Here is a 14,395-nt window from a genome sequence, read left to right as displayed (position 1 = left end):
GCCTTACAAAATTATCCCATTTGATCTTCACAGCCATCTTCAGAGGAGATATTATTATTCCCATTTTTTTACAGAGAAGGAAACTCAAGCAGAAAGTGATCTGCCTAAAGTCACTGAGCCAGTAAAGATCAAAACTAGATTTAAGCTCACAACTTCCTGACTCCAGGCCCACCTCACTGCCTGAATACAAATGGTATGTTGATTGGTTTTGGTTTTTGGTATTTTTTATTGTTATAAGAAATGTTTCCTAGCTAGGGAATGGAAAGGAGATGTGGAAACCAAAGAAATAGATAACATCCCCTCTTTTTAAAAAAAAAAAAAATAAAATAAAAATAGAACCCTTAACCCTTTAAAGGGATTTATAATCTAGTAAGAGAGATAAGAGACACAAATAATTAAGACAAAATGTGGGCCCTGGGAGAGATTTATATGAACAGATGCTGAGAGAATGAATAGAACTAAGAGAACATTAGAAGGGGCAGCTAGATAGCACAGTTAATAGAGCACCAGTCCTGAAGTTAGGAGGACCCAAGTTCAAATCTGACCTCAGACACTTAGCAGTGTGACCTTGGACAAGTCACTTAATCCCAAATGCCTCAGCAAAAAAAAAAAAAAAAGAAGAAGAAGAAAGAAAGAACATTATATATAGCAAAAAGATTATGGAATGGTCAATTCTGATGGATGTGACTCTTTTCAACAATGAGGTGATTCAGGCCAATTCCAATAAACTTGTGATGTAGAGAGCCATCTGTGCCTAGAGAGAAGACTATGGGGACTGAATGTAAATCAGCACATATTTTCACCTTTTTTGCTCTTGTCTGCTTGCTCTGTTTTCTTTTTTTTTTTCCTTTTTGATCTGATTTTTCTTGTGCAGCATGATAAATGTAGAAATATATGTAGAAGAATCGCATATGTTTAACATATATTGAATTGCCTGCTGTCAGGAGGAGGGGGTAGAGGAAGAGAGGGAGAAAAATTTGCATTTTTGCAGGGTTTTGTGGGAGTGAATGTTGAAAACTATGCAAAATTTTGAAAATAAAAGAATTCTGATCTACAAAAAAAAGAAAGACAAGAAAATAAAAGAAAAAGAAAATGAAAACTATCTCATAAATTTACAGGAACATAAGGTGTACCAGCAACTTCCTCATAAATTCAGAGGCCTAAAGAATTGGAAATCGGGGGAATATTCATCATTTGGGAAATAGTTAAACAAGTTGTGGTGTATGAATGTAATGGAATAAGACTACTGTACTGTAAAAAATAATAAGCAAATGGATTTCTAAAAAACCTGGAAAGACTTATATGAAACAGATGCTAAATAATGTAAGCAGAATCAGGAGAACATTGTACATGGTAAGATCAACTAAATCCTGTATGCAAACAGAAGTTGTTTGTAAGTTGTTTCTCCCATCACAATGTAAATTCTTGAGAGCAGAAAATGTTTTTGCCTTTTTTTTTTTCCCTGAGGCTTTAGGGTTAAGTGACTTGCCCAGGGTCACACAGCCAGGAAGCATTAAGTGTCTAAGGCCAGATTTGAACTCAGGTCCTCCTGACTTCATGGCTGGTGCTCTATCCACTACACTAACTAGCTTCCCCTTTTATTTTTATTTATTTTTTTATTTTATTTTATTTTTGCTCTTTTTTTGGCCTTTAAATTCCCAGTTGGAATTTAATTATGGGAATTATCTGGGAAATAGTAGGGACTTAATAATGTTTACTGATTTGATAACACATAAACAGAAAAGAAACAGAGTGCTATGAAAGATTTGAGAACAGAAAGGCCGCCTCACCTAGAGAAATCAATGAGGGCTCCATGGAAGAGGAAGTATCTGAGCTGAAGCTTGAAGGATAGAAGTCATCAGTAGCTAAAGCGGGGAACAGAGAGAGAGGCAGCTTCTAAGTGAGCAGGCTGGTGTGAACAAAGGCAGAGGCGGACTGGGACAAGCTCTGGGAGTGACAAACTTTCCCAGAAATGCAGAGTGTGTGAAGAGAGTTAGAGAGATAGGAGCAGACAGACAGGTTGGATAGAGACTGTCAAAGATCTTCAATGTTAGGTAAGTAACATTTCTTCTGCAGTCTTGAGCTACTCTCAATCCTGCAGGTCTTTCATTTTAACCTGCTTATACGGTTGTTCTGACCGACTTGCAGGTAAAAGTCTTTGTAACAAAAACTCTTGTGTTTCTTTTGAATCTTGCTTCAAATGAGGTTTCTTTTCCTTTCAAAGACCCAAAGCTCTTAGTTTAATTTTTAAAGTGAAAAAATATAGTCTAAATGGATTTTTCTGCCCTTCAGACACTAGTTGTCATAGGAAAAGATGGGCAGCTGGGGTCTGAGCTGAAGACAAAACGATGCTCCCTCTGCTGGCCATACTCTGAATTACAGGCAGCCACAATCTCTCCCAAAAGGGATTCCTGGCTCCCTTGGGCAGTGCCCAGTAAAACCCACGGACCTCTGCTCCGAATCATGCTTTTAAATGCAACCAAAAAGATATAGATGGCAAAGAAATTAGTTATACCAAAAGAGTCATCAAAATATGAAACTGGCAGACAGCAGGTTAAGCGCCTCTGCCTTGAAGGAACAATCCAGATGCGGCTCACAGCATTCGGGGCTGAAGTTAGGGTGGAGAGCTAGAACCAGGTCATGTCCAGCTCTGTTGTACAGAAGAGGAAACGGGCTGAGCGAGGGTGACTGGCCCAAACGGGAGTGGAGCTGGGGATAGGAACCAAAGCCAGTCATGGCTACCCTCTCTACAGCACTTACTGCGTGCTAGACACGGTCCCCGGAGCTTTGCCATGATCTCATTTCCTCCTCACAACACCCCGAGATGTGAGGGCTGTGGCTCTGCCTGTGTTACTGATGAGAAAACAAGTCCATCATCACACAATATATTAAGGGGATGGGGATAGACTTGAATTCAGGTCTCCCTAATTCCAGGCCTGACAGCTGGATGGTGCAGTGGATAGAGTGCCAGGCTTGGAGTCAGCATGTCCTGAGTTCAAATCTGGCTGCAGACACTGAACAGCTGTGTCAGTTTCCTCATCTGTAAGATAGACTGGAGAAGGAAATGGCCAACCATTCTAGTAGACTTCCCAAGAAAACCCCAGACAGGGTCACAAAGCAATGGCTGAACAGTCTAAAAGTTAACTCTTCCACAAAAGGTTCTTGGACTGAATGAGAGAGACCTGACTGCCCACCTCGGCCCACTGGGCCTTGTCTGGAAACTTCTGTGTCCATCTTCCTCCCCTTGGGCTCCTCCCAGACATACACTTAGCCCAGTGCTCACGATGATGTTCCCAATCCAGTACACCAGCCAAGACAAAATATATCAATAACATTTTAAAAGAACTGATTTTCAATCTGAAATGGACAAATGAAAAGAGCGTAGTGATATGTATGTATGTATGTATGTAGTGATATGGAGGGTTAATTTTCTCTACCAAACCTGCATGTCCAGCAACGGCCAAAATCAGGGCCAGTCCTCTGGAAGGATGCTCGGGAGGATGGAGAGGTGGTGAGGGGTGAAGGGGGGACTCAGCATGGCTGGGCCGGCAGGAAGGCACAGAACAGGCCCCGTCTGGCAAGAACTCAAACACACCAGGGCCAGGGTGAGAATAGTGACAGGAGGAAGGAGATGGAGTTCTTTCCAGGCTGCCATTTTGAAAAATCACGACTTCAAGGGGGTTTATTCCCCATAAGGAGTGTTGATGTGGTCAAGGAAGAATTACTTTTGAGTGCTCAGTCTGACTACTAATTTTCAGGAAACAGCAATGAGAGCTGACCGCTGAGGTCATCTAGGCTCATGGAAAAACAGGGAGAGCCCTGGGCTACAGAGACACTATGCAAGCTGGGAGGTGGGGGGGGGGGCAGGGTTCCTAGGTCAGAGGTCCCTCCTCAGTACCTGAAGCTGCTGGTCTTTCTTGTCCGAGTGGGGCATCAGCAGGAGACAAGCCAGGGCAAAGCCCGGGAGCTCCAGCTGGCTGTACTGCTTAGCAACTGCGACCATATCAAGGTCCATGGAAACAGGACACCTGCAAAACAACAGGCAATGATTTCCTAAAGAAGAATCTGTGGCAATAGAAGACGTTAATCACCTTTAGTTATTTTTCACAATTGCTTTTTACCTCCTCAACTTTTCATGATTTAAAAAAAAAAAATTAAAAAACTATTGGCTTAAATATAAACCAAAGTCATCTACAACATTGCTCATGGACTGATGTAAAAAGAAAGGCTAGCAAATGTATTTATTTCAAATAAATGTATCATCATCATCAACATATTTTTATCTTGAATGAATTACAAATTTATCACAAATATTCCCTAATCACAAATAATCACTAAATATTAAGTGTTTACTATGTGCCAGGGACTGAGCTAAGCACTGGGGATAGAAAGGTACAGAGAGTGTTCCTGGAACTTCAGGGAGGACCTTCTAATGGGACAGTCAATTTTTAAATGACTAGGCAATCAGACAGGAGGAAAGTAAAGAAAATTTATAACTATTCGCTGAGTAGGTCCTTCCTCCTTACCTCTCCTATTCCCTCCTATTTTTTCCTAGTTTTGTCTAGAGCTCGTTTGGTATTTGCAAACTATCTCCCCTATTAGACTGTAAACATGTCAAGGGCAGGGACTGTCTCTGTTTCCCAGCATTTAGCACAGTGCACATAGTAAGCATTTAATAAATGTTTATGCACTGACAGAGCATTCCAATCAGGCTTGAAAACTAAATCCTTAGTAAGATGATAGAAGCCATCTGTCTCTAAAGATCTAGAAGTCTTAAGTTTAAAAGAAATAGGAGGAAACAGGGAAGAGCTAAAGGAGGAAGGCCCTAGTCAGCAGTTAGGAGCTTTCTTTACTCTCCTCCTCTCCAATTGCTTCTTTCTGCACCTTGCAAATTCCCAGATATTTAAAAATTGCTAGACACATACCTGATGCTTCAAAAAGCCTTGGAGAAAAATAATCATCTTATTTACAGAGAGTAAGCTAGCTGGTGTAGTGGATCGAGAACCAGGCCTGGAGTCAGGAAGCCTTTTATTAATTGACATCTGGTCTGAGACTCCTACTAGCTGTAACCCTGAGCAAGTCACTTTATCCTGTTTGCCTCAGTTTCCTCATCTGTCAAATGAGCTGAAGGAGGAAATGGCAAGCCACTGAAGTATCTTTGTTTAGGAAAACCCAAATAGGATCACAAGAAATCGGACACAACTGAAACGACTAAATAACTAAAAATGTTTATCCACAATGTGCTACTTCTATTACAGAAAGGAGAGGAGCCAGAAGGCACCGCAGAGGTCACGGTTGTGGCTTGCCCAAAGGCACAGGTACACGAGGTGGCAGAGCTGGGATTTGCATCCAGCTCCTTTGAGCCCCAGTTCAGTAAGCCCCCCTCACTGTGATAGCACCACGCAGAAGTCCCAAAGCTCTAAGGAACAAGAGGCCATGAGAAAGATTTATGTGGCAGGTTCAGCAGCCTTGAAGCAAATGTGGAGGACGGTTTAGAAATTTTCTTAAGATCAAATGGTTTTCTAATGTAGAAGTAGTTTTGTCATTTTTCTTGGAAATTTAGAAATAAAACTTTACTTACTCGAGGAGGACCACCAGACTCTCGCGACAGGCCAGTAACTGAGTAGGACTCAGGGGGTAAGAGGCTGAGAAGATAAATGTAAAACCCAAATAAAAAACTCTGATATCTCAATAACAATGTTCTTATCCCTGAATTATACCAGTGAGGGATTGGAAAGCCAAAGAAGAAAAAAGGTACCTGACATCAGTGGGATCTGGGAGACTCGCTGCCAAGCTCTACCGAAATAAGGGATCTGTAGGAATGAAGCATATCTCACAGGGGTGTATAGCAGATCCCTTGTCTCCCCCCCACCCCCCAAATCACTTCCCAGGTGAACAAGTCCTGCCCATTGCTGTTCACAGTGACAGATTCCTAACTGCCTTCCCAGTCAGGAAAAGTCATGTCCTTTGGGTGGGTCAGATCTGGCAACTCCACCCACCTGAGGTCAATGGAACCCGAGGTCCAGGCTAAACTGAATGTTCTAATGATCAGAGCACAAGGCATGGACCTCCAAGAACAGGCCTTCTTCTGGGGCAGAACATTCTGTGGTATACTAGAAAATTCATGTTTCTCATAAGGGTGGAGGTCATACTAAACTATCTACCCTTACCAGGAAATGGTCAATGCACAAAATTTTCTTTCAAAAAGTACATACCTGCCACAAGGAATGTATATTGGAAATTGCTGATAAGACATTCCTTAGATAGTTAATCTGTGAAAAATAAATTTCAATGAATAATTAATACCTAATATAATTATTATATATAAATATAATAAAAATATAAAGATAAAACATATATTCTATCAAGAGTACACTTGTAATTTTTATATAATTTATACATTTCATTCATCTTAAATCATATAATGTATTTATATATAATTTTTATATATTATTTGTATAATTTATATAAAATTTTAACCTTTGCAAAGTACGTCATATGTTATTCTATTTAATCCAACTTGGCAGGTAGGCGCTATTCTTGCTCCCACTTTGTAGATGGGAAACATGAGGCCGAGTGACAGTTAAGTAACTTGCCTGGGATCACACAGCTAGTAAAAGTGACCCAGTCCGGCTCTCACACTGCCCTTCTTAGCTGCCATCAAATGTCATCTTATGTTTTCCATGTCCTATTCCACCATTTCCAGGGGGCCTAACAAGAAGCCCAGGCTCTCTGAGGCGTAGCCAATGGAACATAGACTAGGGTATGGCCAGGCTTGAAGATTTCAAGTGAAGGACTAGAAGGTCATTTGAGGACCTGCCTGGCTCATCATCAAGGGTTTGGTTATTGGGTAGCTGATGTTTTCAGCAATTCATGAAGACAGCTTAATGGAGGCAGTTAGGGGGTGAAAAAGTGAGGGCTAGACCTGGAGTCAGGAAGATCAGAAGGCCTGATTCACACACTTCCCAGCTGTGTGACTCCGGGCACATCACCTGATCTATTTACATGGGTTTTCTCATCTGTTAAAGGGAGATATAATAGCATATTCCTGCTAGGGAAGTTGCAAGGATAAAATGAGACATTTATAAGTACTTTGCAAATCTTAGAGCACGATATAAATGCTTATTATTGTTCTTATAGCACAGAGGGACTGCTTGTCTCTATTGACAAGGGAAGTACCCAGTCTGATGAAATCTCAGCTTGGTGAAGGACTAAAGTACAAGTTTAAGAAAAGCTTTTAGAAACAAGTTTGAATTGAGACTTAGCAGACTGTAACATATCCAATCTTGTTGGGTTGCTCAATGGAGTTTTTGCAGAATAGGATAATTTGCCTAAGTTATTTAAGGCCTCCGTGTTTTCTGTCCCCAACCACATCTTGCTTTTCTTTCTATCTCTCTGAAAGCCTAGCCTGGAACTTTGCCTACAGTGGGTGCTTAATAAAGGTTACTTTTTAAACTTATGTATGTGCATTATATAAGATGCCTTACAACCACCACTGATGTAAAATCCTTAAGAAATCCTTCTCTGCTACAGTCACATTTCCTCCCCGGAGGGTAACAAACCTTACCATGTTGAAGCCAACCAGCTTTTGTAGCAGACCACTCCAGAGCTGGGTATCGTATACCTTGTATTCCAAACAAAGTTCAGTCACTAGTCTCACAGCCTGAGGCCAAAGAAAGGAATCACGTCAGACATTCATTACACCCAGTCCTGGGGACAAAAACAGCCTCTGCCCTCAGCGACTCAATCACTATCACTTAATCATCTTCATCTTTGTGTTCTAGAACTATTACAGAATCAACACTATTCCTGCCACTGAAAAGGATGTGTCCACCTACTCCCATGTGGCCTCAGGAACTACCCTTATACTTTTCTTTTTGACATTTTCATTCTTACAGGATGTTCTGCATGTGAAAATAAATCTACCACATTTATATGAATGCTGGTTTATATACAAAATCTAAGGTGTGTGGTGTTTTTTTTCTATTTTACTTATTTTTTTTTAATTTATTTTCCCCAGTTACAAATAATAACATTGTTTTGGTATACATGAATATACATTCATTTTTTTAAACATATGAATCAAGTTGTGAAAGAAAAATCAGAACAAAAGAGAAAAACCATGAGAGAGAAAAAAAAAAAACTGAAGGGAAAAAAAAGTGAATATAACATGTGTTAATCTTTCTCCATGGTTCTCTCTCTGGATTCAGATGGTATTTTCCATCCAAAGTTTATTGTAATTGCCTTGATCACTGAACTGCTGAGAACAACCAAATCTGTCAGTTGATTATAGCACAATTTTGCTGTTGCTGTGTATAATGCTGATTCTGTTTGTTTGGCTCAGTATCAGTTCATGTAAATCTTTCCAGGTCTTTCTAAAATAAGCCTGCTGATTATTTCTTATAGAACAATGATATTCCATTATATTCATATACTATTAACTTATTTAGCCATTCTCCCACCTGATGGGCATCCACTCAATTTCCAGTTCCTTGCTACTACAAAAAGGGCTGCTACAAACATTTTTGCACATGTGGGTCCTTCCCCCTTTTTTATGATCTGTTTGGGATACAGACCCAGGAGAGACACTGATGGATCAAAGAGTATGTACGGTTTGATAGTCCTTTGGGCAGGGTTCCAAATTGCTCTCCAGAATGGTTGGACCATTTCATAACTTTACTAAGATTCAGCTCCCCACTCCTGCTCCCATGGATTGTTTTTACCATTCAAATAAAAGCTCATTAAAGGTCAGGGACTGTATCATTTTTTATATTCGTATCTCTGATGCTTAGTACAGTGCCTGACAAAAAGTAAGCACTTAATAAAAGCTTTTTTATTCATTTGGCCATTGAAAAATTAGAGAATGTTGAACCTTCTATAAAAAGGAACAGAATCTGGCTGTATAAGTGCATTGACCAATTTTATTTTTGTATGTCAGATGCCTCCAAAAAGTCCATAACCTCTAATGAAGGGAAAAATATTGTGGTTTCATGGTATTGGAGAGAAAAATAAATTCAGGGTTATAAAAGAATCTTCCCATTGCTTCCTTTTAGCACTAGAAATAGAGTTAAATTTACCTGCTGACTCAAATAACATACCAGAGGTTCATGGCTATGATTTTTCCACAGGCCCTTAATCATTCCTTCTTTAGGACTGTTGTGAAATGATTCATACGTGAGAGGGATGTTCAACATTTCAAATGTAGCCAGGAAAGTAATGCATTTCAGAAAACATCTGTTAAATAAAGGAGGTATTTGTAAGGTTAGAGTTGTAATGGGTTCAGATGAAGAATTCTACCCATCACACTTAAATGTCTTCAGAGAAAACATTCACAATTTGAGAAAACTGTAGCTTAAATAAATTATTTGTTGCAACATTAAAAAAAATATTCCTGGAATATTCCTAAAAATTACTTTTATTTCTAGAAAAACATTTTAGATATTTAAGTTATAAATAAATATATGGTGGCAAAGAAAACTAAAGTACTCTGTTAGAGTGTTTTAAGAGAATGTTGTTATTCAGTTGTTTCCGTCTGACTCTCTGTGACCCCATTTGGGGTTTTCTTGGAGTGGTTTGCCATGTCCTTCTCCAAGTCATTTTACAATGAGGAAACTGAGGGGTGAAGTGACTTGCCTGCAGTCACATCATGAGTGTTTAAGGCCACATTTGAACTCAAGTTTTCCTGACTCCAGGACTGGTGTTCTATGCACTATGACACCACTTAGCTGCCTTAAAAAGAGATTTTTTTTGTTTTCTGTTATTTTTCACATCATATCTTCAATAATTAATTGTGTTTATTAACAATTAATTCTCAAAGAAAGGATCCATAAAAGTGAATTAGGCTTCCTCAATTATTCAAAGAGTCACAATTATACATATCTTAGCTATAAATGTGATTCCACTTACTTGACTTCCTCAAAAGGTTTTTTGAAGAGAGACTCAATTGTTTCTTTGTCTGCCAAATATAAGAGACAGTGAAGAGCTCGTCTTCTATAAGCAAATGTCTGCTGACCTACAGGACGAGGCTGAAAACCAAAGAGTTTTAGGAATCTGGACATTAGCACCTAATTAGTTTCTAGTACAAATGTCACCTGCTCAGACAATAAACACAACTTGAATAGGGCCCCATTGGAATCAGAGCCCAGGCTCTTTGACAAAGCAGATTTTCCTCTGCCCCTTCACTGTGTGCCATCTGTCAGCCCTGCTGATGGGCAGCAGCATGGACCACCATACATGGACTATGCCAGGTGTGTGGGTAGAAAAGGCACCTGGAGTAGAGACAGCAGCAGCCCACACCAAGCAGCGGTGCTTTTAACCGTGTGCCTTGTTCATATATATGGCTTATAATGTTTGACTTGCTTTTCAGAAATCCAGGGGTAAGCAATAACTTCATTCTAAGTCATCCCAATTTCTTAAGGAAATTAAATCTTAAAACAGTTTGCCATGAGGAATGGTTGAAAGAACTGGAGCTATTTGGAAAATTGGGAGGCCCAGAGGCTGTTTCTGAGTAATTGAAGGGTTGTCCTGGGGAAGAGAGAAAAGGGCTCCAATGGATAGAAGGAGCAGCAGCTGAAAGTGGCTGAGACAAAAAATCCTAAAAGTCTAAAAGTAGAAAGACTATCTTGGGAGGCAACAGACTCCCTCTCACTCAGGGTTTTCAAGAAGAGGCTAGAGAACCTCCTGTCTGGCACATCACTCAGGGAAATACATTTCAGGGAAGGGGCTCACTTCTAAAGTCTTTCCAGTCTGAGATATTAAGATTCAAATGGGAGAGGAGAAAATGGGTTTATATAAACTTACAGATACAGATGATGTTGCAACCAAAAATAACATTCTTGAACTATAATCAATGGGACGTATCTGGAGGAGATAGATAACTCTGCAAATAAAGAGGGGGAAAAATACAGTTACATTTACAATAAATGATATATGAAATGATATATAGTACAAATGAGACTTCAATTTCCATAGAAAAAGATATAAGACTCCATTAAGTATAATTATATGTATTTTTATATATTTTATATAACAAGCAAATGTATGCACAGAAACACATCCACTTACCCATTCCTCTTAAATATGAGTCAAAAAATGTCAAGAAAACCTTAAAAAAGCAAAAAATGATGCTACTAGGCCCAAATGGCTTCAGTTTTCCTTGTATAGTCTTATTGACACTCACGATAAAGCAGGAAGCTATAGTTTTACACTGTATCAGATGCTGGGACCCAAAGGCAAAAAAAAAAAAAAAAAAAAAAAGGAAACCAGCCCATGTCCTCAAGAAGTTTACATTTCACCAAGATAATCCATATGTAGATATATATATCCAATGAATAACAAGTAGTTTAAGAAGGATAAACACTAGGAACTGGTGGAAATTAGAAAAGGCTACATGTAGGGAGTCACTGAGGTATCTTTTATCATATCATATCATATCATATCATATCATATCATATTATATTATATTATATTATATTATATTTTAAAAGAAAAGCAAGCTATGACCGAGATTTATCAAATATAGGCAAATATATATTTTTCAACACTTTTTTTTTGTTAATTTCTGAATAAAACAAAAAAAATTTTTTTGGGGGGGAGGGTTTGAGGCAATTGAGATTAAATGACTTGCCCAAGGTCACACAGCTAATAAATATCTGAAGCCAGATTTGAAGTCAGGAATTCTTGACTTCATAGCCAGTGTTCTATCCACTGCGCTATCTGGCTACCCCTAAAACAACTCTTAAAAGAATTAAATAAAGGAATGCTTGAGACAGAGATGAAGAGGAAGAGGATTCTGGACATGAGGGACAGTCAGTGAGAAAGCACACAGAAATGTGGGGACAAAAACTAGACCACAAAGTATAGGAAGGGAAGTCAGGTATAATAAGACTGGAAAAGTGACCAGGTTGAGAACACCAGAAAAGTGTGGGAGCCACTGAAGTTTACTGAGCAGAGCAGTGACAATGTGCGTACACTTTGGCAGCTGTATATAGGATACAATGGAATGGGAAGGGACTTGAGACAGGAGTACTAATGAGGAGGCTATCAAAGTCCCGGCTAGAGGTGAGGAGACTGAACTCTGAGTGACTGTGGGATTAGAGAGGACTGAGTTTTGAGAGATGTTGTGGGGGTGGAAATAACAAAATCTGGCTATTAACGGACAGGGATATGAGGGGGAATGAGAAGCTGAGGATCAACCTGGGGGATGGCACCCTTGGCAGAAATAGGATTGAAAGGGGAAGGGAAGGAATGCATGTGACAAGATGTAGTTTAGACAAAACTAAAACATTTATTTTTGTAAAGCTGTCCTCTATAAGTAAAAAAAATGAGTTTACCTTTGGAGGGCTTCATCGTCTTGAATATTAAAGAATTCTGAAGGTATCTTTTAAAGTTAAAAAAAAAAAAAAAGACAAGAAATTTTAAAAATCAAATAATACATACCCAAGAAATCCTTTAGTGTATTAAAAAAAAAAGTCACTTTGTTTTCTGAAAAGATCTTTCTCTGTACAGTAGGCCCCACCATAGAATTAATTGCACTACAATGCCCTTTTTATGGATTTAAAGTAGAACTCATATGCCCTTTTCATGAATGCTCTAGTGATTGAGTTAGTGCCAGGCTTGGTCCATGGCTAGCCTTCTGACCTTCTTCAACCTACTTTCTTCATCATACCACTTTTCTCCACAGAATATCAATTTCCTGAAGCCAAGAGTTTTCTCATTTTGTTTCTGTACCCCCAGTGCCAAACATGGTTCATACATTGCACACACTTATTGCATGTTTGCTGAACCTTGAGGGAAAAGGTAAGATTTTTTTTTCTAGACTTGCCATTTCATTGGTGTAGGGATATCCTGGTAAAGAAACCTCCTTGTGCAAGTAAGACCTTTCTGAAATTTATAGTTTTGAGGGAGCTGTCCCGGGGGGGGTGAAAGTCCAGAGGATTTGCTCAATATGTGTACAGGCAGCACTGTATGTATCCCAGGGCTCTCTATTATTCTACAATGTCTCATCTTATCTGTATGTAACTGCAGACTTTAAAGAATATGCTTGCTATCAGTATAAACAACTCTTAATGCTATTCACTAAATTCTACCTTAAAATCTTTTTTTTTTTCCCCCCTGAGTCTGGGGTTAAGTGACTTGCCCAGGGTCACACAGCTAGGAAGTGTTAAGTGTCTGAGACCAGATTTGAACTCGGGTCCTCCTGAATTCAAGGCTGGTGCTCTATCCACTTCGCCACCTAGCTGCCCCCCTACCTTAAAAGCTTAAAGAAATCATCAAAAAAGTCAGTAATCAATAGCAAATACTATCTTGAATTGGAAATTTCTCAGCTCTTCTTTTAAGAAAAAAACAAAGAAGAAAAATCACACTTTGGAAATTCTTAAGAAGTTAAGCTGCCTAACAGGAAAATGAAAACTAAAATAAAAGCATATGAAAATCTATCAGGCAACAAAATTCATCCTATTCAAACCTTTTAGGTGTGAGACTTGAAAACAGCATAGTAACTTAAAAAACCATGATCCCCTCATGCTTTTTTCATTTTGGGGCAAAGGAGGTTATGTGATAAGAGTAATGGATTGTCCACATGTCTTCTCAACATCTTTAAGATGTCAAGACAACACCAGGAAGAGCTTAGGGATGGGGAATGGCTCCCCTGGGACAAATTCATGTGAAGACCCAGACCCAGATGGGCTGCAATCTGTGCCTTTGGAAAACATGCAAAAAGGAAACGCTTCAGATCCACAGGTGGATTGGGGCAGGGGGTGCCCCGTTTCCATCACCAAATCCCCAATAATTAATAACTCACTTCATTGGTCTGTGACGTTGGACATAACCATTTTTCAAGAAGCGTATCCCAGATTTTTTCCAAATCCAAGTTGTTAATTTCAGCTATTTCCTTCGCAGCTGCATGAATGTCTGCAGGCATACAACAGAAAGTGGATTTTTAAGCACATTTTTTAACGCAAAAGGAGGGAGACCTGGGCAGCCTGGTTCTGTGGGGCTCTCACCAGGGGAGTCTTGACCGGCTAGGCCCTGGACCCTCAGTGGGATGCTGCTGTGCTCATACAGACTGGCAATGAGCTGCACTGGCTTCCCCAGAAGCCTCAGATGCTCTGGAGTGCTCAGGCGGTGGGTGATGAGCACGGTCTCGGTGCCCGACCTCTGGTACTGCAGTCTCAGTTGCTTCAACAAGACCTCAGCTTTCTCATGGTTTTCACCCTTTTAAAAAAAGTCACAAACCAAAAGACGATCCTGCATCACAAAGAATAGGTCAGGCTGGCGAACACATGAAGTCACCAGGATTGTCCAGGAGGTTGGCCAAAGCTCCCCAGATGAAGGCCCAGGACAAGAGAGCACAGGTCCCAGACCCAAGAGCTGAGACTTGGCTTTCTGATTGGTC

General features: G+C 39.7%; 1 protein-coding gene across 2 annotated transcripts in view; it reads right to left on the bottom strand.

Moving 5' to 3' along the window:
* Positions 1 to 14,395, bottom strand: part of KNTC1 (kinetochore associated 1) — an 88,150-nt gene that overhangs the window by 4,801 nt on the left and 68,954 nt on the right. For both annotated transcript variants that reach the window (XM_074298486.1, XM_074298492.1), the window contains 11 exons: positions 14,004 to 14,214; positions 13,802 to 13,911; positions 12,333 to 12,379; positions 10,801 to 10,879; positions 9,907 to 10,025; positions 9,099 to 9,234; positions 7,568 to 7,663; positions 6,216 to 6,272; positions 5,759 to 5,813; positions 5,582 to 5,645; positions 3,899 to 4,028 (listed from right to left, as the gene is read on the bottom strand). In XM_074298486.1, the coding sequence (XP_074154587.1) occupies positions 3,899 to 4,028; positions 5,582 to 5,645; positions 5,759 to 5,813; positions 6,216 to 6,272; positions 7,568 to 7,663; positions 9,099 to 9,234; positions 9,907 to 10,025; positions 10,801 to 10,879; positions 12,333 to 12,379; positions 13,802 to 13,911; positions 14,004 to 14,214 (1,104 nt within the window). The remainder of the gene's footprint in view (positions 1 to 3,898; positions 4,029 to 5,581; positions 5,646 to 5,758; positions 5,814 to 6,215; positions 6,273 to 7,567; positions 7,664 to 9,098; positions 9,235 to 9,906; positions 10,026 to 10,800; positions 10,880 to 12,332; positions 12,380 to 13,801; positions 13,912 to 14,003; positions 14,215 to 14,395) is intronic.

The sequence above is a fragment of the Sminthopsis crassicaudata genome, chromosome 1, assembly GCF_048593235.1.
Source record: "Sminthopsis crassicaudata isolate SCR6 chromosome 1, ASM4859323v1, whole genome shotgun sequence".
Taxonomy (NCBI): Eukaryota; Metazoa; Chordata; class Mammalia; order Dasyuromorphia; family Dasyuridae; genus Sminthopsis; species Sminthopsis crassicaudata.
The sequence above is the reverse complement of the archived record's forward strand: the minus strand, read 5'-3'. Positions and strand labels throughout refer to the sequence as shown.